Raw genomic sequence first — 25436 nt, forward strand, 5'->3', positions numbered from 1 at the left:
CTAAGTTCTGTGCTCAGTGACACCACCAGAACCAAGGCAACATCCTGATTAATTTTGTCTGTTTTTTTAATGCTAAGTCTGAATTTTAAATTACATTGTTTGCAGTACTGGATTTTGTTTCATGTTGTTATCTGTAATAGGATATTTAACAGGATCTTGGACATAATGGATACCTTTGGATCATTCAGGTAGGCCTGGACCAAATCCTTTTTGGGGTCATCTTTGATAAGGGTCATACCAGCTCTGTCTAAGAGACTCCCACCTGCAGAAGTGAAAGCAGTGGCATCAAAGTAGCTTGTGCTTTCTTTCCCTGACCTCAACTCAGTGTTCCCACTTGGAATTTTATAGGAGATGCCTGGTCAGATCATGTAAATTCCTGTGGCACTCTGTTTAGTGCACCTTCCTTGGCAAGTAGATCAGCTTTATCATTGTCTAGAGTCACAGCACCAGAAATGTTCTATCGATAGTGCTCTTAAATGCCCAAGAGGAGAAAGAGTTTATAAACTATACTATAAACTAAACTATATATTGTAACTTTCAATGTATGTGTTCCCAATTAGTAATTTAAAAAAATGAAGAGTAAAACCAAATTGAATTCTTTAAGGGTCGAGCCTCCAGGGCAGTTACAGATAATTTAATTTATTGGAGGACTGTGAATGACTCAATGAATGATAACATTTTTAAAAACCCTTTAATATAAAATAGTTTGTGCAGTCTATGGTTATATTGTGATGGCCATTTGCTTAACTTGTACTTGCATGATAACATGAAATAATGTATTGGGGGTAATCAATAACTGAATCAACATAGATAGGTAAATTGTTAATGTTTACGAAAATGCAAAAACATTTGTAAAAACCACTTAGTACCAGAACATGTTTACAGCATGACCTGGGGTTATATCCTAATATATCTCTAACTTGCCTCTGAGTTGTCTCACTTTACTGCACTAATTTTACCTGGCGTCATTTAACTATTGTCAAGCCTATTTTTAGGAAATAGATTTTTGAGCCTACTTACATTTCAACACATTTCTATATAAACATAAGCAAGCACTATCTCTATGGGCTGCACTGTCCAACATTAAGCAGTGATAGTTTCATGTTTATTTATTTATTTATTTTTACAGAGATCTTGGATTTACTTGGTTATTTGGTCAACACACACAAACACTCATTCAAGTTGAAAGTTGATTGGTTAAGCACACAGAAAAAAAACTCAGGAAATTAAAACCAGCAATTATATTGAAACTGTGGTTGGGTGATTATGCAACACATACTTTATTTGGACCCAGTTAAAGTTTTTATCCTTTTGGAATTAAAATATTAAAGTTTCCTATTTTCATTAATAACCTTTCTTTGATGAAAAGGAGCATGTTAATTTTACTCTCAGTCCTGATGTGTGGAGGGCATTCATTTATCCTGTTTTTAAGAAACAGACAGACAAAAGGTGAGACAGGATAAAAAAGATGGATGAAATGCCGCTTTTGCTGCTGTTTTTGGAACATTGGGCTGCTAGTTAGTTATTAGGCTGCTTTGGAAAGTTTACTATGACACCTGCTGATTGGACCTTGTTTCACATTCTGGTCAAGGACATCTTCTTTAGACTGGGAGGTTTGGATGAATGCAGTATAGTTGATTTCAGGATTTGATGAAAAGCTAAGGGAATGAGAGATAGGATTAGCAGAAAAGATGGAACAAGGCAGAAAGCAATAAAATGTGGGAAGGGAGAACAATACAGGATCTTATGTTTCTCTGCAGTGCGGGCAACTAAATATTCCTACTGATGGGTTGAGAACTAGATGTCATGATAATGTGATGACATTCATCACTCACAGGTGAAAACAAAGTCCTTAAACAAGAGCAAGGCCAGCTGGCCTTCCTCTTAGAAAGAAAATCCCTTAGCCTGATCTGCTCCTTCTGACCTGAAGTCAAGGAAGCTGAGAAGAGTCAACGTGAGTCGCAATGCTGTCAGGTTGGGGGATGACATGGGGAAAGAAGATGATATTTTAAAAAGTCTCTTTTTAAGGAGTAAAAGTGGGTGGCATATTTTATCCTCATTATTTTGTCCACCAAGTAAATCCATTTCCATAAGGCCAAACTTGGTATAGGTAACTTCATCCCCACATTTTCTTGTTTACTAAGAATGCTCTCACCATAGTCCTTGACTTATATCAGTAGGCCATTTTTGTTTGGACTAATTCAATTTTTCTCTCTAGCTTTCTTGAACCTGTTCACAACATTTATTTATTGAAAATAACTTGACCTATTCTCCAAGGTTAATTCTCAGGCAGACAAAAAGTTATTGTGACATGTTATGAACTTTCATATACTCTGACAGTTGCAAAGGGTAAAATTTTTCATCAAAAAAATCACAACATGATCACCTCGAAAAAGTCCACATTTCCCAGTACATATTGGACAACCTTTTGTATGTGGCTAGAATATGGAAATTTTAGGCTATTTTCCTTGTCTCTAACAATGGGTCCAATAGCTGAAGTCATTTAATGTGTCACAACTGGGATGTGGGTGGTCATACCTCATGGTCACAGCAGAAGTCAGACCAGTCAGGTACTGGGAAGTCACAGTCTGAGTCAGGCAAGAGAGCAAACCACGAATCAGGCCTCAGGAGGCAGGCAGGATCAGGTTATCAATAGATTGGAGTCAGGTGCCAGGTTACAGACAGCAGTCAAATAGTGAAGTTGAGGATAAACCAGGATCAAAAGCCAAAGCCTAGGATCTATCACAAGCATGGTCTGGAGCAGAGACAGGCAGGCAATCTGTGTTGTTGCTCAGACAGCTCTACTTCATGGCTTCCTGGTTTAAGTACTGGTATCGGCCAATCAGTAGGCTGTGAGAGGCTGCCACTCAGGTCCTGTTAGGTGCTACTTCCTGCTGAGCCCAGCCTCATAGGGTCCACCTGTGGGAGCCTAGCCTAAGCCTAGGTGATGCAGAGATGTCAGAGGCCCACAATCTCCCAGGTTCAAGCCCTGTAGTTCTTACATAATGGTTCTGAAGGCCACTATATTATTGATTGCTTTGCTCACTCCTTCAGTCTTGTGGTCTCTGATATTACCCAGAAAACCAATAAATCATTGAGAGGGAAGTAGATGTATTATCATTCCTTTCTCCCTGACCCTTCCACCATGTCTTTCTGTTACAAAGACATGCAATGCCCAGGAGATGAGGATCCACAAAAATCACTGCAGCCAATTTCTTTTTAGTGACTGCACCTTTATCATGATTATCTGACACCTTTGTTCCGTATGCTCAAGTGAGACTCTATAGACAAAAAGGCAGACATGGGTTAATAAAAATACCTGGTTTTGGCTGGAACAGGGAAAAGATTGTTGCATCTGATATTCGAGCTTGCATCTGTACCTTAGTTGTTAGACATAACTGTGCTGAGGAAGATACTGACAGACAAAACTACCGGCCTCTAAGCTGTTTAGACTGTAATTTGTTATCTTTCTTTCCCTCATGGGAGCTTATTTCTATGTCTAATGAAGACTAATCTACACACTTAAAAGATGTCCTAGTGGGTGCTTCACAATTCTTCAGCACATACCACTAATGGATGTAATTCACTAATGAGTATTTCCCTAGAACGCTGACACAAAAGCAAATGCAGAAAGTACAGACAGCCTCCACCCTTGCTCTTAGTCCTGGCAGCCAGAAAAACAATCTCCTCCTCATGAGAGCTGGGCAAAATTTTGCAGCTGAAACTTTTTTCAGTGAAAAATACCATATAATTTAGGGCCCCAATCTATCAGGCAGTGTACAAGCACATAATAGATTCCTCCATTCCTCATTCCTCCAAAGAGCTTATATTCTGAAGTAACAATGGGGCCAGTGAAGGAACAGAGTAATGAAGTGACTTGCTCAATGTCACAGAGCTAGTCAGTGGCAGAGATGGGATTAGCACTCAGCACTCTTGAACTCTGGTCCAGAGCCCTATTCATTAGTGCACACTGCCTCCTTGTGGTATTTGTCCTACATTTCTCCCCCACCCCCCGCAAGAAACCAATCCACTTTTCATTCTCTCTAGCTTTGTTTGGTTCTTGTACTTGTGCTAAAATTCATCTCCTTTTATCACTGATCTGCCCTGGCTCTCTGAAGTGCCTGACAGTTGGGAGCTGATCAAGCTCAGCTTTGGAGAAAGTTGGTTTTGATCTGAAATACTTTTGCTCCTTGATGATTTGCCCTCCAGGATCTCATACCCGGGTGAGTTTTAGTCTTTTCTTGGTAGCTTAGATTGGTTTCCTGGGGGTTTAAAACAAAAATTCCAGTGAAACACTGATGCAATCTTTTAAAATATTTAAAGGAAGCCAAAAATAAATGAAATTGAGGTTATTTTTTAAAAAATGCAGGCACTCAAGCAATAAAGCATCTTATGTTTCTCCTTGCATCCCAAAATTTTCCTGGCTATTTATTTATAATACCATCATTCGAGTGATTTCTGTGTGCATTCTGTGGTAGCACGATGCTGGTGTTCTAGCGGTACTTCCTGCTAAGGGTTCAGACTGAATCTGTAAAATCTGTAGCCTCCCATAGAACTTGACTTCCCTGCATTTCATATACTCCACCCTGTTGAGGGAAAAACAGAAAAAAATCCAGTTTTATTATGGCAATGGGAGTTATATAATGCTGTTTCTTGGCTCTGAAAATAACTAGAAATATAATAATGAAAAATTAATACCCAGTACCCTTGAATTTCTCTCCTCTCCCAGAATGAAAGGCTTTCAGAGGAATTTCACACTGACCTTTGCCATATCACAGACAATCCACAAAGATTTTAAAGAGAATCCATGAGGCCATATTATATGAACTATACCACTCACCAATGGTCACATCGGTGCTCATGGCATGCACAAAATTCTGTTCATTCAACAGTAATGCTGGTTTTTGGGAGCTTTGCTGACACTAGATGCAAGTAGTTTGTTAGTTGGAGCAAAAGCGAATTTGATTTCTCCTATTATGGAGATCAGCATTATATTTATTTTACAGCACCTTCTCCTGAGGTTTTGGGCAAGAATGAGGAAGGAAGTGCATGGGGAAATGTATGTTTAAGAAGCCTCCCCATTTGCCATTCTCAGATGCAAGAACTAGACCCTTTCCACTGTGGAAGTACCAAGTCTTCTCCTGCTCTGTCATTCCTACCTCCATGCCTTCTTTGAAGCATCCTGCTATACTCAGAATAATCTCCATACCCTTAGTGCAGTGGATTCCCTCCCTCTTGTCATTCAAATATTTCCTGAAAATACATTCTTGTCTAGGAAATCCATAAATGCAAAACCTCCCCCATAATACCATTTCTTAATAATTTGTCTTCATCCACCACCCTCCCGACCAATTTTTTTTTAAAAATCCACCATTTTAGGTTATTTCTTTCCTTGTCACTGTCTATCCAAAGAAACAGTTATGTTTTTATCATGACAAAATTAATAACATCTTTACAAATTCCATCCCATGCAGTTCCATAATCCTAGCATATTATCTAATCTAAACCTACAAGGACAGTAAATAAATTCATAAACATTGAAACATCCATACAGGACCACCACAGTCCATCCAGCCATGTCACCTCCCTGTAACAGCAGCAAGGTTGGAACTCCACCTCAGAGCTTCTACCTATGCAAGATTATATCATCGGACAATATTTCTTCCTTACGCACATTCACAATTGCGTTATCTCTTGGAGCGTTCACACTTACAATGATAACTCTTTTGGTCCAAATGTCAAAAATAAATCTAAGGCCAGATTTTCAAGTGTTCAGCACCCATCCTCAGGCCAGGTTTACAGAGCACAGCTTTTATTTAGGCATCTAAATAGGGGCCAGTTTTTCAAAAGTGCTGAGGACCCAATGTGACATGTCTGGCCAGATTTGCAAAAGAACTCCACACTTTACATGCTGAGCTGTTTTGAAAATCTGTCCATATTATTTTTATTCTAGCTGCTGTAACTGCAGATGTTAGTCATATACATGTGCATTTATTTTAAATTTGCTAAGCTATTTGCTTCATTATTTAATTTATCACTCTGGGTCCCCGAAGTTAATGAGAAAAGAAATACTCTAACCAATCTGAACACCTCAGAAGTGAAATACAGAGCTCTCATCCTACATTTAAGCTTAGTGGGAAGGGGGAAGGCAGAGCAAGCAGAAGGTTCTTTAATTTGCAGATTATTTACACAGAATGGTTCCTTTAGAGTGGTTACAATCTATTATATCAATGCCACTGCCACACATGCACATTAATCCTGCACATGAAAAATCCTCCTGTTTTTGCTGGAAAGTGCTTGCTAATGCCAGCTCAGTTGCTTTGCTGCTTTTCAAAATAAAAGAGTTAGTTTGTTTTTAATTACATCTCAAACAGGAAGGAAAAAGTACTCACAGAATTGCATTTGAAAATAGTTTGGACTATACAAAGCCACCCACCGTCAAGATTTCTTCAAATGTTTAGTGTTCAAATATGGACTATTTAAAACACACACATGCACACAACCCACAATGAGAACCCCCACACATGCCAACATTTTCAGGTCACAGTGAATTCTTATGGTTGAGTTTGTTCCCATAGATTCAAAGTGGAGAAGGGAGAGTTCCATTAATGAAACTGAAAGACATTTAGCTATAGTCTGGCATCATTACAGTGGTCCCTCCTATAATTAGAAACTAAATGACATTGGAACACCATCTGTGAAATGAAATGAGATGTCAAAATCCAAGACGAAATGAGTGGCCAAGGACTGAACAAACTCCATGAATTGTCAGACTGGTAGCTAGTAGTACAGTTATTTCATTTCTTTGGATAGCCATATGATTCTTCTAATTTTACAATAGTTTCATCTGCTGGGGTTGTCATTACACACACAATCACAAACCAGTTTTTTCCCCATGATCAGAATGTGTTTGTTGTCAGACACACACACACACAGAATTTGTTTTAAAACAAGCCCCCCTCCTCCCGCCCCAACCTATCTCTCTCTTCATGTTGTAGAATGTAATTAGGATTCATTCATCTTTTGGAATGTACATTGAAAACCAGGCTTGTGGATAGCTGAATCCCAGAGATAACTTCTATAAATGGACTACACTGCAAAGCTTAATGTTGTTTTACTTCATTACATAATCAAACTATAATCATGGCTTTGAAATGGACAGGGATGGAACTCACTCAGTACAGATGCCATGCAGCATCAATGATAATCACGGGTTGCCTTGTCCCTTACATAACAGACAGACACACCAAATACTGAACATTCAGTTGTAGGATTCCAGAGGTTCTGAGGGATTTTATTTTGTTTTAAGCAACTATCTTCGGTGCTGCAGCAGATTTCCCCCTCCTCCCCCAAAATATTAATGTTCTCCAAAACAGAAATCTGTTTGGTCTTTTATTGAAGTTTGGCAGCAGTACAACTGTAAGGAAAGGGAATGTTATTTTTTTCAGCAGATGAATGTTTTAATTCTTTTTTAAGCTGTTTAGTTCTTGTGTGGTTGAAAAATGAATGAATGAACAAATATAGTGAAGCCTGGAACTAGTAAGTAAAATAGTCATTTTTGACTGAGGGGCAGAATTAAAGTTATTGTGAGGGACAGAAACAAAAGTAAGGGTAGGATGGGGCTCTAAGGTTGATGGGAGGGTCTGCCACTTAGTGGCGGGGTGCAGATGGAACAGCTGGTGGGCTCTTTTTCCTGGGCTCTTTAAATCCTGGCAGTGGCCCTGGTTAAATGCATTATATATCACCTTCATTGTAGCTTCATTGTCCCATTTATATTAAAATCCATCCATCATCCTGTGCATTTATCATCAAATGCTTTGGCAGAAATGGTGAAAAATGCAAACAAAACCATGCTACATTAGACAAGATACTATCAATATCTCTTCATGTGGTAAATTTGACACTTCACCTCTTTAAAGGTATTAAACTAAGAACTTTATAAAACTTATAAAAATCAGAAATGGGTGATTTTGAACAGCTTCTAAACTTTAACTTATTCAGTGGAATCATTTACATTTTTCACAGATATTAAATCTACATCCCTTTCATAAATTGTGTGAGTTTGGAAAATAACTATTTTATTTTTCTTGCAAAACCACCATGTCTCTTTAACTGCATTTTTCAGTAGTACCTTAACTATGGAGTTCCCACCAGCTTCCCCATAAATATAGCAAACTCCTGCAAAAAAACATATATAGGTCTTGGAAAATAAGTAGGAGAGTCTCTGGTTTTCAATTTTTTTTTAAATGTAATAATTAATAATGAAGTGAAGAAACATCAGGGCAGATACATCAGATCTTACCAGATTTATGTCATTAGTAATAATGGGTTAGACTGGCACTTTGCAATCTAGCCCTTAACAGGGGGCAGCTCATTGTTACATTGACCCTGAAACAGCTTGGGAGAGAGTGGATATTGTGACTTAAGGAGACACAACTTACCTCCCAGTCTTCCCAGTGCTCTAGAGAAGGTACTAACTGCACTGAACCTGCATCTAGCACAGCAGACTCTCCCCCATGCACCAGTGTAGTTATGCTTCAAGGTCTGTTGGGATGGTGGAATCAAAGCTGCATCCCCACCCCATATGCTCCTGTGAGAAGGGAAGTTATAGCAGCTGTGATGATCCTTCTACTCCCCAATGAGTTGGAAGTGGCAGTCTGGCATACTGACTCCATAGAGTAAGGGGGGAATTTGCATTCCCTCCACAATCTTTCCCAATAATTGCTAGTTATAATATTGAATATTTATATCACAATGGCACCAAACTTTTCCAGTCAATACAATGGCACTAATATAGGATTTTCAAGAACCTATGGGAGATTTGCACCCAACTCGCTTTGGAATTCAATGGGATTTGGGCAGCTAACTCCCTTCAATGTCTTTGAAAACCCCGGTCTGATTACGTAAGGCACTGTACCAACACTGAGAAAAATGGAGGATCCATGTCCCAAAGAGTTTACACTAATTTTTCCACCTACTGAAGTCTACACATGTCTTTTACTTACCTTGTAAGCTCCTGGGGACAGTAGCTCTCTTTTTGTTTGGTGTTTGTACATCACCTAGTACAATGGGCTCCACGACTGGGGCTCCACAGCCTTTTAAATTGTGTTCCAAGCCACCCTTAAGGGAACTTTGTAGTCACTTAACACTTGTTTCTTTACCTTGAAAGCCAACCCTTCAGATAGTGATGGTATTTTCATATAATATATCCTAAAACTAACAAAATATGCCTTTTCCATTAAGCCCCAGTATTTTGCCTAATCAGTTAATTCTTTAAACCCTGTATGAAATGGAATCTTTGTATGCTGGAGGTAGACTTTTTTGGTAGTGATAACAATAAAAGAGACAGATCAAGAATGTATCTATTAAGATCATAAGAATGGCCATATGGGTCAGATCAATTGTCCATCTAGCCCAGAATCCTGTCCTCTGACACTGGCCAATGCCAGATGCTTCAGAGGGAATGAACAGAACAGGGCAATTTTGAGTGATCAGTTCCCTGCTTCTGGCAGTTGGAAGTTTAGGGATAACTGGAACATGGGATTATTTCCCTGCTCATCTTGGCTAATAACTACTGATGGACCTATTGCCCATTAACTTAGTTATTTATGGGGAAAATGAAGGTAAGGTCTGCCAACACAGGACAACAATATTCCCATTAACAATTTACATGGAGTTTATATTCAATTACTGATATTATGATGGCATCATTACTTTAGTAACATTTCTATCACATAGGATTTGGGTTGTCTTAGAGCTGTAGTACATTCTTTTGGGGGAGCATCAGTGTCAATATACTTACAGAATGTGTCATGCCATTGCTGTGTTTATGCAAATCATTTTAAGGAGTAGTCATTGATAACTTTAAGATTCTGTTTTCCATTGACAGACTTATGGTTTTTGCCTGTTTCCTTTCTGAGGTGACAGTGCCCTCCCGTGGTCAAAAACATGTATTCTTGCAGAAATATTTCCTAGTGATTAACTTTTAGCATTTATAGCCCATACTAATTGAAAAATTTGTGATCTCCACACATTCTAAATCATGCATTCTTTTGTTCCTATTTATTTGAAATAAAATGTTATTCCTAACTATATCTCCATGTTTCCATAACAAACATACATTTAAAAAGTTTAAATCATGTTTTATTTTTTCCTTTGGTTTCAGTTTCAAGTAAAAGGAGTGTGGGGAGAGAAACATTAGAAATCTGGATAGCTGAAATATCTGCAAGTTGTGCAATTATTTTTCATATCATATACCTGTGCTCAGACAGAATCTTCCAGGTGTATTTTAGAAATCTAAAAATAAAGCCAAACATACGCTGGATGGAAAATGAGACAATTGTGAAAGAGTAGTTTGGAGGTAGCATTTGAAGAATTTCTTCTGAAATGGGGATACAATGTATAGCTAACAGTCATGAAGGCTAATTAATGGCCCTTCTAGTGTCACAATAATATGGTACTCTGAAAGAAGCTGCATAAAAAGAATATTTTATTGTTTCCTTTGACTACACTTTCAACACAGGTATGTAATTAGCCTGCACTTTGGATCTAGGGTTGAACAAAAGGCAAGCATAATTTTATTGCCCAAAATATGAGAGCTACTTATTAAAATAATTGAAGTGAATTAGCATTTGATATATAAGATATGTTGTCGAGTGTTCATACATGGTTGCAAATATGGTTGTGTTAGCAATATCTCAAATGACTGCATCCTGGCTTTTAACAACTACCAATGAATATCAATCAAGAAACTGTTTATAAATATAAGTAAACAGTTGAAGTGAACATTCTTGAAGTGAACAGTTATTTTCTTTTTCATGCTATGGGACCAATTATCTCAGAGTTTTCACTGAGAAATATTTTAGTTGCAATGTATATGTTTGCCCAGTTTGGGCTCTCTTTATCAGTATATACAATTTCACTCCTTGTTCAAGATAAAATAGGCAAATATATATTTAATTTACGGAATTATATATGGAGCAGAATACTGGACTGGGAGTCAGTGGCACTTTGGATGAAGTGTAGACATTATTTTTTATCGCTAAGATACCCTGCATTGTCCTCCTCTCACACTTTTACACATCTGGAAATAAAGAATAACTCCAGAGGAGTCAATAGAATGATATCTTAGTGTGAAAATGGTGTGAGAGGAGAAACAAGCCTATCATCTCAAACAGAGGACTTTAGCAGTGTGGGGTCACAGTGACTGCTATTAAAAAGTGATCCTTGATACTACTGATATCTTTACAGTGTAAAGAACACTTTGCTGTCTATATGTCGCAAAGCTTGGTCCTATATAAATATACAGCAGAGGGTCTCCCTAACTAGCTACTTATATGAACGATCACCACCCACTGTAGTGTGTGATCATTAATGGATTTCATCCTCACAGCACCACTGTGAGGTAGAGAAGTATTATCCTCTTTTTACAAATAGACAACAGAGGCAAGATAGATTAGAATAAATGGGTTTCACTTAAAAGGGTGGAATCCTGGCCCTATTGAAGCCAATGGCAAAACTCATCTTGACTTCAACAGGGCCAGCATTTTCTACAAGAAATCTATAGCTGAGCTCGAAATTGAACCCAGCTTTCCTGAATGCCAAGCCAGTGCCCTGGGTGGTAGATAGTCCTTCATCATCATCTCCCCACAAATACCTCAAAGCAGCTGCATGGATATAAACACTCTTTACCATTGGAGATGTAGTCTGGCAGCACTTTTTCAGGTAGAATTCTCATTGACTTTAGCTCGCATTTTACCTTTATGAGTGCAGCTGCTTCGGCCCTTAAGGATTTTTTCCCCCAATCTCACCCAGAACTTGGCAGTGAGACCTGGGAACTATGCAGATGTTGCCACAAGCTGATGCATTCAGGGACACTAATCAAGATCCTTAGTGCAGGAAAGAGAAAAAGCTGTTTGTGAAGGGAGAACAAAATCTAAAAGCTTAGATCAGTGTCTGATTCAAGGGAACATGTTGACTGAAATGTGTCATTTACCAATATTTCCAGTTCAGGAATCCAGCAGCAGAAAAAGCATCAAAAACTCTTGATAAATTAAATACAAAACATTAGCCCCCTGGAGAGTCTCCAGTATGTATAGCAAGTGCCAGATGAAAGTGAACTCATGTTTCCCTAGAAATAAATTGTTCATGGAGAGGAACTGTTGACATCAGAGTGATGTTTGAATGGTGCTCAGTGGGTCAAGACTTCAACTAGTTTATTGACTTCTTGAGTGTCCTTATATACTTTTTTTTGGGGGGGGGGCGGGGGAAGAGGAGGATGGAGGGATGACATAATTTTATTTTTTAATTAAAGAAATAAGAAAATATGTCCATTAAATGCACTATATTATAAAATAATAATAAAGTAATAATTGATATTTGCCTTAAGGGGCAAACAAAGCCCCATCCTTCTAGCTCCCAGATAGTAGTATCACAATAGAAGACTGGATGTGGACAGCTGTATAGGGGGGGTTCTCAGCACACAGGGTAGGACCTGGGCAAGCTGGGGAAATATAGGTAACAGTATATTCTCCTGTCATTCCTCACTCCCCCATCCAGTAAGTTGGGGTAAGGGGTGAGAGTCGGGGGCATGTTGCATAAAATCCTATTGAATATGCTTTGCACAGGGACTTCACAGCAGTTCTGCTACCTGGGTTGGTGAAGTTAATGTGCCCATCTTGTCAGGATGGATTTTGAGGTCTGGATTTTGTCCTAGAAGGTCTACAAAAAAGGTGTTTGCATGAGTTAGCCATGCCATTTCCTATTCTTATGAGTAAAAAGTGCTTGGAGCTGAGAGTGCTGCAGCTTCTGGAGCTCTGGGCCAAAAGAGATCAGTTCTAAACTAGGATAAAATGTGGGGTTAATCATTAGTGACATACCAGCCCATCCATTCCAACATACTGGCTCAAGCCCAGCAATTTCAGGGAAAGAAACAAGAAACCATGCAGTGGACTGTTGTAATTTTATATAATATAAATACAATTTTCAACATTCATAGGATCTATGATCTATGTATGTCCTTGGAGATGTATCTTTGGACTCTAATATTCTGATGCGTTATCTAGGCACATGGAAAACTGGTTTTCCGTTAGTTCTATTATGAACCCTTGTTGTGTATCTGTTCCTTGTCAGACTTTTTGGTCTTTGTTTTACCTCTCATTCCTCTTCTGATTTTAGCCTCATTTTAAAAAAAATTATAACTTTAAACATGAAAAGAGCTTCCTCTTAAAGGATGTTTCCTTTGAAATACAGCAGCTAATGCGTAGTGTAATCTCTACCATAGCATGGCAGGGAGATAGCCAATTTAGAAATGCCAGGGCTGTTAATAGCATATGTTAAAGTGAATAAATACAGAAATTCAAATTGACAAAAATAACCATCTTTCCCAAAGTGGCCAATTAGACTCACAGGAGATAAGAATAATTGATAATACAATTATATGGGTTTTGATTTTATAGCTCTCTTTAACCATGTATGTTTTAAATATTTAACTTTAGCCTGTCCATGAAATGATATGAGAATTAGGGTAATAAAAAAAAGTAATAAAACGGATCCTTAGCATTTAGCCATGACTCCTCAGTATATACCAGATATTTATTATATTAGTTTTTTCAGTATTCTAATGGTAGTAAGGAGGTTTCTGTGGCTTTAGTTGATAAAGACTATAATAACAGTTATAGTCAATCTGGTTAGTATGGGCAGTGAGGAATGAGTAGGATGGAGACATTTCTATTGCAAAAAACACTGCTCCTAGAAAGGCTACCTCTAAACTCTTTCATGTTTAGAGTTTATTAGGGATTATTCTAATGAAGATTAAGAACAGGTTTTTAATTTTAATATGCCTGTAAATTTAGTATTCAAAATGAACAACAAACTACGCTGACTTGAGCAAGAGTAAGTTTTGGTCGACCTTCCCTCCTACAGCTCTGCAAATGTACCTCAATATAGATTAACAATCCTCCCTGCTATTCTAGTCCTGGGCTTCTCTTTACACAGATTTCCACAAATTGGAATGGAGCCTTTATTGGACCCAGGGCCATCTTCTCCTGCCAAATTTTTTGCACTAGTATAGTTGTGAAAAGCACTTTAAAGCACAATTGAGAGCACAAACACTTTGCTCATTAGAATACAGTGATTGGAGACATGCTGGACCACTAGTGAGACAGGTGCTAGGATACATGGAGCACTACGCTAGGGATTTGCAGATTGGTTAATAAATCCAGCTGAAAGGAGAGTAGGTTGAGGGGAATAAAACAGTAGGGGAGGGAGCAACTTGTACTGTGTAGTCAGTTGTTCCTCTTGAAGGTTGGAGTTCATCATACATGTGGGGTCATGGGGGATGTTTCCTTCCATACCCCAGAAGTGAACAGTGTTCAGTTAATAAAGAACAGCAGGAAACCAAACTCACAGCTCTACAGAATGTGTGTGTGTACCTGTTTCTAGAACACCTATCCAAACATGCTGAACACAACTCAGTATGTATATACCTAGGTAACAGATGGTAAATCTAAAGGGTTTTTAAATGCTATTCTATGTATTTCTTTGTTTTACAGGGGACTACGTAGTCATGTCAGTTTACTTTGACCTGAGCAGAAGAATGGGTTATTTCACTATTCAGACCTATATCCCCTGCACACTCATTGTAGTGCTGTCCTGGGTCTCCTTCTGGATTAACAAGGATGCAGTTCCAGCCAGAACATCTCTGGGTGAGTTGCTGTGTCTTCCAGCATGTATGATATGATTTATGTATCTAGCAGAGCTCCAGTATAGGGGAGATCTGCCTGCAGGTCTAGTATAGTTCTCTGTGCATCACATGTGAAAGAACTGCATTTGTCACGTAGGGCTTGTCTATACTACCCGCTGGATTTGCGGGCAGCGATTGATTCAGCAGGGGTCGATTTATTGTGTCAAGTCTAAACACGATAAATCGACCGCAGACCGCTCTCCTGTCAATTCTGGTACTCCATCAGAGCGAGAGGCATAGGCGGAGTCGACGGGAGAGCATCAGCAGTTGACTCACCACAGTGAAGACACCGCAGTGAGTAGATCGAAGTACGTCGACTTCAGCTATGTTATTCATGTAGCTGAAGTTGCGTAACTTAGATCAGTTTCCCCCCTCCCCAGTGTAGACCAGGGCTTAGATGGCAACTGGAATGTATGTCTCTTGTCAAGATATAATGTGAGTCAAGCAACATTTGCATCTCTTCCTCTTCCCCCTTTTACTATATTGGGTCCTGCAAAGGGACTGCATACTTCAAATAATTGCAGTGGAAGCCTGCACTGCAGTGAGTTTCAAGAGCACCTGGATTCCATTATATACTCAAGATCTTGCATATTTTGAAGAGCTAGTTGGAAATTCATCCTTTTTTTGCCATAACAATGTTGGGGAACATTTTTCTGATATTTGAGCAGCTTGGCTTTTACACAAAAACATCCAATGCTGTCAATATAGTCAATGCCAAGGAAGAGTTAATCTGGCCAGTTATCCATGTAATACCGTGAACAAAGATACATGCATGGCAGAGGTGTATGTATCATGTGTGAAGACCTGAGTTTTCTCTGCTGAGGTGTCTCTAAGGGTGCTGCAAGATCTCCCTGTCACATCTGTACTCGCCATTGTAGTGCATGTGTATTCATGAAGAAAATGGATATTTACCCTCCTTTCTCTGCTTAATAAGAATGGTAGCAGAAACAATGTATTATTGCAAAAAGATGTATGTTCCCTTTAGAAAAATGGATTCCATCCCTTTTTCTTTTGATAACTGCACAATAGCCTAACTCCCAGTTTTCTTGTATGAACATCTGGTTCAGTAAAGAACATACATGCATGAGAGAAATTTATTGCTCTAAAAGATAAACCTATTTTTATTATATTGCTATCTGGACATTCTTTCTTTTTACCAAATCTCATACGTATGTCTCAAAAGCACCAAAAATCAGCTGTTCTTTTACCTCTATTAAGAAGTGGTGGTGCTTAGTTATAAGGTTTGTTTTTGTCTGTATCTAAAGAGTTATTGTTCACCATGTTTTGGTATCTCAGTTGTGTGTATTTTAATTCCATACTTACTTCTGTATGATTATGTGTTTTAATACCTGACTGTTAGCTTATGTGACCTCTCCTGTCCCCACTGCTCCCACAAAAAATATTCAGCTGTTGTCAAAGTTATTGTTTCTGAACATCACCCATCTTCAGACAGCCCTCTGCAGATGGCACACATAAGGCCTATACACCATATAAGACCTCTGTTAAGGTCTTAAATTAGACTTTAAGGATGTGATCCTGCAATTTACAATGCACAGCCAGCCTGCTCCATTGATTTCAGCAGGGTTCTGTGTACTTCCAGCAGTCTGTCTATGCTTTGCAAGTTTCCCTCAGGGATGAACTTCATCCCTGGGGTTTACTTCACCTACAGAATGGGACATATCACCTTTGAAGGCAGGCATGTGAATGGCAGTTTTTATCATGGCAGTTTTTATCACATGATTTTATACTAGTGATGGGCAAACTTCTAAAGGCCCAAGTTTGGGTTTCTTTCAAGTAAACCCCCCAAAAATTCAGACCAACCTTCTAAGAATCTCCAAACCTCTGGGTCTGGCAAAAGTAGGAGGGAAACTTCACAGGAACAAAAAGAAAAGGAGTACTTGTTGCACCTTAGAGACTAACAAATTTATTTGAGCATAAGCTTTCGTGAGCTACAGCTCACTTCATCGGATGCATTCAGTGGAAAATACAGTGGGGAGATTTATATACACACACAGAGAACATGAAACAACAGGTTTTATCATACACGCTGTAAGGAGAGTGATACTTAAGATGAGCTATTACCAGCAGGAATGGGGGGGGGAGGAGGAAAACCTTTTATGGTGATAATCAAGTTGGGCCATTTCCAGCAGTTAACAAGAACGTCTGAAGAACAGTAGGGGGTGGGGGGTGGGGGAGGAGAAATAACATGGGGAAATAGTTTTACTTTGTGTAATGACCCATCCACTCCCAGTTTCTATTCAAGCCTAAGTTAATTGTATCCAGTTTGCAAATTAATTCCAATTCAGCAGTCTCTCGTTGGAGTCTGTTTTTGAAGTTTTTTTGTTGAAGGATACCTACTCTCAGGTCTGTAATCGAGTGACCGGAGAGACTGAAGTGTTCTCCGACTGGTTTTTGAATGTTATAATTCTTGACGTCTGATTTGTGTCCACCATTTGTCAAAGAATAAATGGACACAATTTATTAATTTACCTGAGGTAAGTACACCCTTCCAATTAAACACAGCACGGAGTTATGTTTTGTTTTGTTTTTACAAAGCAAAACAAATTTATTAACAATGGGACATAGATCTGTTTAACAACTCCCCCTGACCTTCCAGGATTACACACTTTAGTCATAATTCTAGCATACATACATCCAGAACTCTTAATACCCCACCGCATACATACATCACAGAAGAACATTAATGATCTGTGTCTTGTTAGTTTTTTAATGATACCTCACAAGACACATTTTGTACAAAGATTATTTCAATCGTGTGCTGGGTGTGAACACAGAGGTTCTTAATGTCATACAAGGATCAGCAGAGATTCTGTCAGTTTGTATGTGGGTTTCGGAGTTATTTCAATTGTGGGAAACCATCATTGATGTTCACCTTCAACATTATACAGGAGAAGTCACTTCACATACATACAAATTCAGTCTCTATTTGGTGATCAGTGTTGGCTTTCAATTCTTGTGCGTGGATGAGCAGTTTTCTGTACTCAAAATATATAGGTATTCATAATGTAAACTCAAAATATAAGAATGTAGGCAGGTGTGAAGGTTCAAGCTGACAATTATTTATTATAATTTTAGCTTTTGTAATTAGAGAAAAATGGTAATTTCCCTTAACTCTCCTTTTTTTTTTTTTTTTGTATTTTCAATCCATAAAAGCATTTTATGAGGATTAATTTGTGGGGTTTGTTTTTCTGTTAAGTCTTTATGGGCCTGATCCAAAACCCATCATAGACTATGGGAGTCTTTGCGCTGATTTCAGTGGGCTCTGAATTAGGCCCTATGGAAATTCTGATTTTGCATCAAAAACTTTAAAATTATAAAATAGTCCCACAGACGGTGGATTAGTTACAATTAAGGGGAATTGTCAGAATTACAGTGGATAGTGAGGTGCAAGTTTCCCTACATATTTGACTGTGGTCAGTTGGTCATTGCTATGAAGAACAGATGCAAACCCCAATGAAATGAGTGGGAGTTTTAGATGGCATCCTTAATCCCTCATTTAATGAACATCAAACTCATTCATATAAGATATTCATCTGAGACATTAAATAAAGATCTTGGCTTTTTGTTGACATTTAAGATTCTAGCCCCCCCTTTTTTTCCACTATTTTTTTTTTCATAATACTTTCTTGAGAGATTTTAGGCATTTCAATTTCTTGTAATAGCTTCTAATACTTTTCTTTGGGTATTTCAGCACTGCCCAGAAACGGAAAATGAAGGAAACTTATTTCAACATAAAGAACCTTCAAAAAGTTCAGTTCTAAAGATGGACAAAATTTTTGAGGATGATCTTTTTTTCTCCCAGTTGAGTTTGGCTACCTCTGCTGAAAAGTTATCTTTTTTCCTAATATTCTTCAGGTGCTACAGCAGGGGAGTCCCTTTGTAGGAAACAATGCATTGTAATTCGTATTTCCTGTGAGTACCTGGAGTCTCTCACTGAATACACAAGTCTCTCATGCTTAGCATGCTGCTTTTTAACACTCTCACTGTATGTCAGGACTCCAGGGCATCCTTCAAAACCAGTCAGCATGTGGCAAGTGACAGAGTTTCTTTGTCACCTTAAATAGTAACATTTTTTTGTTCAATTCTGTCTCCTTACCAGGTATTACAACTGTTCTGACAATGACCACCCTCAGTACAATTGCTCGTAAATCTCTTCCCAAGGTCTCTTATGTGACAGCAATGGATCTTTTTGTGTCAGTTTGTTTTATTTTTGTTTTTTCTGCACTGGTGGAGTATGGGACCCTGCACTACTTTGTCAGCAACAGAAAACCAAGCAAGGATAAAGACAAAAAGAAGAAAAACCCAGTATGTATTGTTTTACTGTCAAGACTGAAAACTTCTCTATATAGATCTCAGTTATGTTTTCTGAGAGAGCATTTAAATCCTACTTTGTGTTTGTCTTTTCATTATATTGTGCTATAGCTGTAAACCGTTCATAGACGTAAATGGGAATACAAACTCAGTCAACCCTGGGGAATGAATAGTTGATATAGTACAGTTGTCTGGGCGCCTAGAGATTGATTTCTTAGTGGCAGGCTCCATCTAACCAAAGTTACAACTATTACCAAAACCATGCCTTCATGTTATGGTAAATAGAGTCACTGACATGAGAATCAATTTCTCTGTCTTAGCTCTGCCAGTATCTTGTGACCTTATACAGTGATTTTCTGTTTGTACGCTGAAATGATTATCTTTTCTTTACTGCACAAGGCAGATTTAAAAATTCAGCTATTCTGTTTTTTATTGCTGTCCCCATCTTGTTGCATGATTATCAAAACTTCTTGGTCACAATGGGAATTTTCTCCGTTAGATTCATTTATGTAGGGAAAAATACCTGTTTATGTACCATTACTTCATGGGGAATGACAAAGGCAATGTAAAGAATACAGAGCACTTGAGTGTTTCATTTTTATTTTCAAAGCACAAAATGTATTTTTTGCAAATCCCTGTCTCTCTTTCCTTTCTATTCTTTCCTTGTTTTATTTTCCTTACTGTACTCTCTCTCCTGAATCCCTTTTTTATTTCGTACCTCAGAATGTGATTCTATTAAAACATATAGCGTTACCTGCTAGCAATAACAAGTATATGATAACAGCCTTTATAACAGCTGCAGTGAAGGCCACTGGAAATCCCCTGTTGTCAGTGCAGTATTTGCAGACTGTTTGGTTTCAGTGAGGTTGGTACCTTACCCTTCCATGCTGAAGCAAAACTCTGTTCTTCTAGAGCAAAAGAATCTAAGTGTGTGGGGGAGGGAGGGAACCAAAAAAGACAAAATACAAAAAGAAAGAAAATGCATTTGAAGTTTTTCCTCTGCATTCCCTCTACACACACTCACGGTACGTGGAGTACATCAATGGAAATTTTCAAATGTACCTAAGTCAATTGGACTTGAGCGCCTAAATCCTTTAGAAAAAAGAAAAAGAGTACTCCTAAAGGTGCCACAAGTACTCCTTTTCTTTTTGTGGATACAGAATAACATGGCTCTGAACACTACTTTAATCCTTTAGGCACTTATGCATAGGAGGACAAATACACAGGAGAGCAAATAAAGATTAACATTTTTGTCATTGTAATGCACAGTTTTATCTTATTGTAAATAATTTTGTTACATTAATTAAAAGCTTGTCAATGGTTTGCTGATTTACCAAAAAGAACAAAACAAAACATGAATTTGTTTGTCCTAGATAAATAACCAAACAGAAGTCATGTAAACAGTAAGGTTTGTGGGCACTTGGGGACATTTCTTTTCTTCAGTCCAACAGAAGATTATGTTTTCTTTCCTCAGATCAGAAGTAGGGATGGGCCTGATACTAAATCAAGGCTCAAAGAAACCCTGAACATTAGGGTGGAGAGTTGAAGGGCCAATTTCCAATAGCAGAGACTTTGGCCCCGAAATGTAAATCCAAACTTTGCAGCTAGCCCTTAGTTTTAAAATAGAATGACCCAAATGACAGCTCTTAATTCCCCTGAACAATGAAAAGATTGAAACCAGGTTCCCTATTTTGTGGCTTTGTCCACTTTAATTACATGTCACTGAGATGAGAGAAATATTTTCTTGTCCGTAGTATAACAGAGTTTCTTATTTAAAAGGCTGTTCCCCTTTCCTGTTTATAATTTACTTCTTTTTTTACCTGCTATATTTTTAAAAAAGTATCTTTAATTTATATTTTTTTTTCTCTTTCTTCCTCTTCTTTCTTTCTTTATTTTAAAAATTTTGATTCTCTTTTCTGTCTGCAAAACAAAAGCTTCTTCGGATGTTTTCCTTCAAGGTATAAAGTTTTTGGAATGGAAATTTACTGCATGCGACTGCTGAATTTAACTATTAGAGCTTAAATGAGATTTTTTTTTAATTAGACATTTAAGCATTCTACTCAGACAATATCCTAAATAAGTAGAATGGCTACAGATTTCTAAACAAATTTGTAGAGTTGATTCAGCAGCCCGAACCCTGACTCACTCACGGTTTTGAACTTGAAGTTCAAGAGAGCCCAACATTTTTGGATCGCATGAGCTAAGAGAGCCTAATGTGTTTAAAGCATCTGTATTTCTCTCTTTATCAATTACCCATGGGATCCAATACCACCAGCCACACTAAGCACCAGTAATGTACCCTTTTAGAACTCAACTCTGACCCCCTTTAACCTTTGTGGTCTAATTTAAATAAACAAAACCAAAATCTCTTCTAATGATGAACTCTTCAAAATTCACTGTCATCATTGATTACCTGTATGGTGTTCTTATGTCTAACGTCAGAGTTTTGAAAGGGTTTTAAATGCATACATTTTCTAATACTGTCACTGGATCCACATGCTGCTGTTATCCAAAATAGCAAATATAGATAGCTGTATACTACATCTGACTCTGATCTTCATTCAGAAATGCAGAGATTGAGTCTGAGGGGGGAAAAAAGAAGAATATTTAAGCTGAAGCGAATAGAATTGACATATTCTGTGGAAATTGACATGTCATAATTTTCTAGAATCATTAAAAAAATTGGCCAGGTGTCAGCCAAAAGTTTGGGTGGCATGCATTATGCAATGCTATGTTCACCAATTGCTCAAAATAGTTGAAAATGCCTAATTAATTCAATTTATAGCAAATGTACATACATGTACAGCTACTGTATACAGTGTTGGACATGTAGAGGCTTCCAGATGGTGAACAATGGTAGATGCCGAGCTGTATGGATTAATAAAAGCAAACTTGGAGACTGTTACATAGACGATTCAAACCCCTTGATTCAGAAGAACCAGTTAACATTCTCTTCGCTCTTTTCAGCAAATTACAGTTATTTGCCAATGCCTAAGCATGGTCACACTTTTATTAAAGAAAATCCTGCATTTCCAGTTGATTACTGCAATTCCTTTCATGTGCAACACCAATAATTGTCTTCATATATCATGCAACTACTATATAAAAGGCAAAAGCAATCCAAATTGCCATTAATTTGAATTCCTGAATGTTTCCTTTAACCTCTAAACTTTAATTTATTTGGCATTAAACCTACCTACTCATATTTATTAATATGTAATAGTAATCTGCATTGCTTATCTCAGAATTTAAGCTATATATATGAAAATGTTCTTTTAATAGTTTAAAAATAAGGATTTACTATTAGAGCTCCTATTCTTTAGCAAGTCCCTATTTACCCCTAAGTCGAACCATCCTTTGCAAAGATTGATCATTAGTCTAAATCAAGTTTTGTTATGAAGAGTGTAACAATCTCTTTCTTCCTGATCCCATATTTTGTCCCTCATTCATCACAGGCACCTACAATTGATATCCGACCAAGATCAGCTACTATTCAAATGAACAATGCCACACACCTCCAAGAAAGGGATGAAGAGTATGGGTATGAGTGTCTCGATGGCAAGGACTGTGCAAGTTTTTTCTGCTGCTTTGAGGATTGCCGAACAGGGGCGTGGCGGCATGGAAGAATACACATCCGTGTTGCCAAAATGGACTCCTATGCCCGAATCTTCTTTCCAACTGCCTTCTGTTTGTTTAACCTGGTGTACTGGGTATCCTACCTTTACCTTTAAAATCAGAAAGGAAATAGGTGATATGAGCCTTACTCACTGAATTTCTTAGAGAGATGGTTTCCTTTTGAAGTCCACTTAAAGTATTTATGACATGCTTTATAGTGGTCTGAATTCTCTAGTGCCATAACCCAATAAATATCAATCATATCATTCGTCTAAAACTATCATATAATTATTGTGATTTAAATAATTCCATTCAATATGTTTAAGTGATTTGAAACAAAAAATAAAGCAAGTAACATGCAGCTCTACCAGCTAGAATAGAAACAAATAGAGCAGTATTGGGGAAAAGGGAGGGAAACATGCCAACTTTCATTAATGATTGGATATTGTCATTTCAATCATGAGTGACTGAGGCTAGAATTTCAAGGTAAAGTACTGTACACTTTGTTAGCATCTACTATAAATATGCTATATCTTTGTCCTCTGTAGGCTTTTCTTTTTGGAAGAGTCATCTTTCACCTTTCACTTCAAATAAATGTTAGTAGGCTAGCAAAGTAACTTTCCCTCTCAAATAAAAATAGACATTTCGCTATGCCATCCCGTTAAGAACACATGTACAATGCTGTAAATATTTCAATACCTTGTAGTACTTAAAGTCTCTAGTGCATGCATCTCTTTTGGCCAAAATAAATGAAGCAAAGGTACCATAAAGTATTGTCTTTTATTTTGTGTCTCTGGCTGTGCTATTGTAACTGAAATGTGGATAATTTTTTTTCCTTGGAAAAATTGCCCCGCTCCCTCATGCATGGAAGATTCAAGCAGACAACAACACTTTCATGTAAGACTTTAGAGAAGCGTTAAGGATTGAAACAAATAACATGTCGACAGAACAATCTGTATGACCAATATAATACTTAGTTTATAAAGTAACTGCATGTGTTTGCTGCTGTTTTAGCTCTCATTTTCCAATGAAAACATTGTTTTGTCTCAGCTGAATTTGCAATTATTATATATTGCAAGATCAACTGTAGTCTTTTAATACATACGTTTTTAATGAATCTTTTCCCATATTGAGCCTGAACTTTGATTATTCTTCTCACATAGGGTTTTTGGGAAAATAGATTGTAAGCCCCTTGGAGCAGACACCATCTTTTTGTTGTGTGTTTGAACAGCACCTAGCACACTGGGGTCCTGGCCCATGAGTAGAGCACCTAAGTGCTACAGTAATACAAATACACTAATAAATAAATAATAATAATAATAATACACAATCAATTTGAATTAATCAGAAGGATTAGAAACAGCTTTGATTCTTAGCAACCACAACAAATATTTATTCTCTAGGTAAACTTCAGGTTCATTTTGGTTCATTATACTTTGCACTATGTATACACCTATCATTCACCACCCATTCATGTTTCTGAACAGCAATATCAGTCAGTACTGCTTTTTGTTCTGTGTGTACCTTTCCAAAAATACAGACTCTAATCCTGGCTAGCACACAATTTACAGGTAACCTTGAAACAATAAAAGGAAATGAAGAGTGTCTTTGCTAATAAATCATATGTGCATAGCTTATGTGTATTAAAAACTATTTAACCCACCTGGGTGAATCTTGAAACTCATTTAGCCAGTGGTTTTCAGAACCTGTATGATGCTCAATTATGCAATGTTAAGCACATGTAAATATTACTGACATTTTTTTTTTATTGTCAAAGATGTAAAATGTCAACTCTAGGAAAATGGGTTTGGAGTTTGCAATGAGAAATGTATATGTATGTTATTATACAATTACTATTAGATTATATGGAGACATAAAGACAGTTTTCCACTGTTTGTATAGTTTTGGAAATAAACATGTATAGAAAGGTATAACTAATACTTGATCATCAATTGTTCCTTGTCCAATGTATTTGACAACCTTTTAATAAAGGAACTGCACACACTAGTGGACTTTTTCAATAAAATTGCTGCACTCCACTCTCCAGTATCCTTGTGGTTACTTTGTTAAAAGTAGCTTAAAGCATATTAGAACAGTATTACGGTTTGCTCTTGAGAAGGCTTTATTTTTAAACTGCCTAGATTGTGAAATAATAATGATTTAGCTCCCAATCCAGAAAGCATTTATACATGTGCTTAACTTTAAGTATGTGAATAGGCTCTTTGACTCAAAATGAGAAAATGGGCTTTTGAAGACGTGTTTGCAGGATCAAGGCCTTAAAGTAGATCACCACTTTAGGTTCACCCCACTCTTGAGAACCAGTGGAATGGATGTATTGGTCTAAAAAAGGATATTAGTTTGATTCTCCATCTGAAAGTATGACTATACAAGGTGCATGGCAGGAGCAAATCAGGCCAAATATTGACCAAAATAAAACTATTATGATTTAGGATTTACTATACCAGAGCAGATCACTCACCATCATCAAGCCTGACATCCTTTTTCCAGTAGTAGACAATAAATATTTTAAATAAAAGCTAATACATTCCCATTTCAATAATGCATCAAGCCTTCAAGAGTGTACAGTGATACAAGTGAAGAAAATATTCCTTTCAGGACCTTGTGGTAACCATATTACACCTGAAGCATGAGATTTGAGTATCCTTATCTCAGCATGTATAGCTACAGGAAGGGGGGAAAAAAACAACCACCATCTCAAACACTGCCTAACAGCCAGGATTCTGGT

At 37.6% G+C, this 25436-nt stretch overlaps 1 protein-coding gene across 4 annotated transcripts in view; it reads left to right on the forward strand.

Annotated features, from left to right (window-relative positions):
* The window catches only part of GABRG2 (gamma-aminobutyric acid type A receptor subunit gamma2), a 94889-nt gene extending 70154 nt beyond the window's left edge, over positions 1–24735 (forward strand). Inside the window, exons 8-11 of one of the 4 annotated variants that reach the window (XM_043490870.1) lie at positions 14553–14705; positions 18864–19069; positions 21010–21033; positions 22531–24722. In XM_043490870.1, the coding sequence (XP_043346805.1) occupies positions 14553–14705; positions 18864–19069; positions 21010–21033; positions 22531–22806 (659 nt within the window). In that variant the 3' untranslated portion in view covers positions 22807–24722. Of the gene's footprint in view, positions 1–14552; positions 14706–18863; positions 19070–21009; positions 21034–22530 lie in introns of all 4 variants that reach the window. The other 3 variants (XM_038414625.2, XM_038414626.2, XM_043490871.1) reach the window with 3 other exon arrangements.
* Positions 24736–25436: the final 701 nt, after the last annotated feature.

This window comes from Dermochelys coriacea, chromosome 8 (assembly GCF_009764565.3).
Source record: "Dermochelys coriacea isolate rDerCor1 chromosome 8, rDerCor1.pri.v4, whole genome shotgun sequence".
Taxonomy (NCBI): Eukaryota; Metazoa; Chordata; order Testudines; family Dermochelyidae; genus Dermochelys; species Dermochelys coriacea.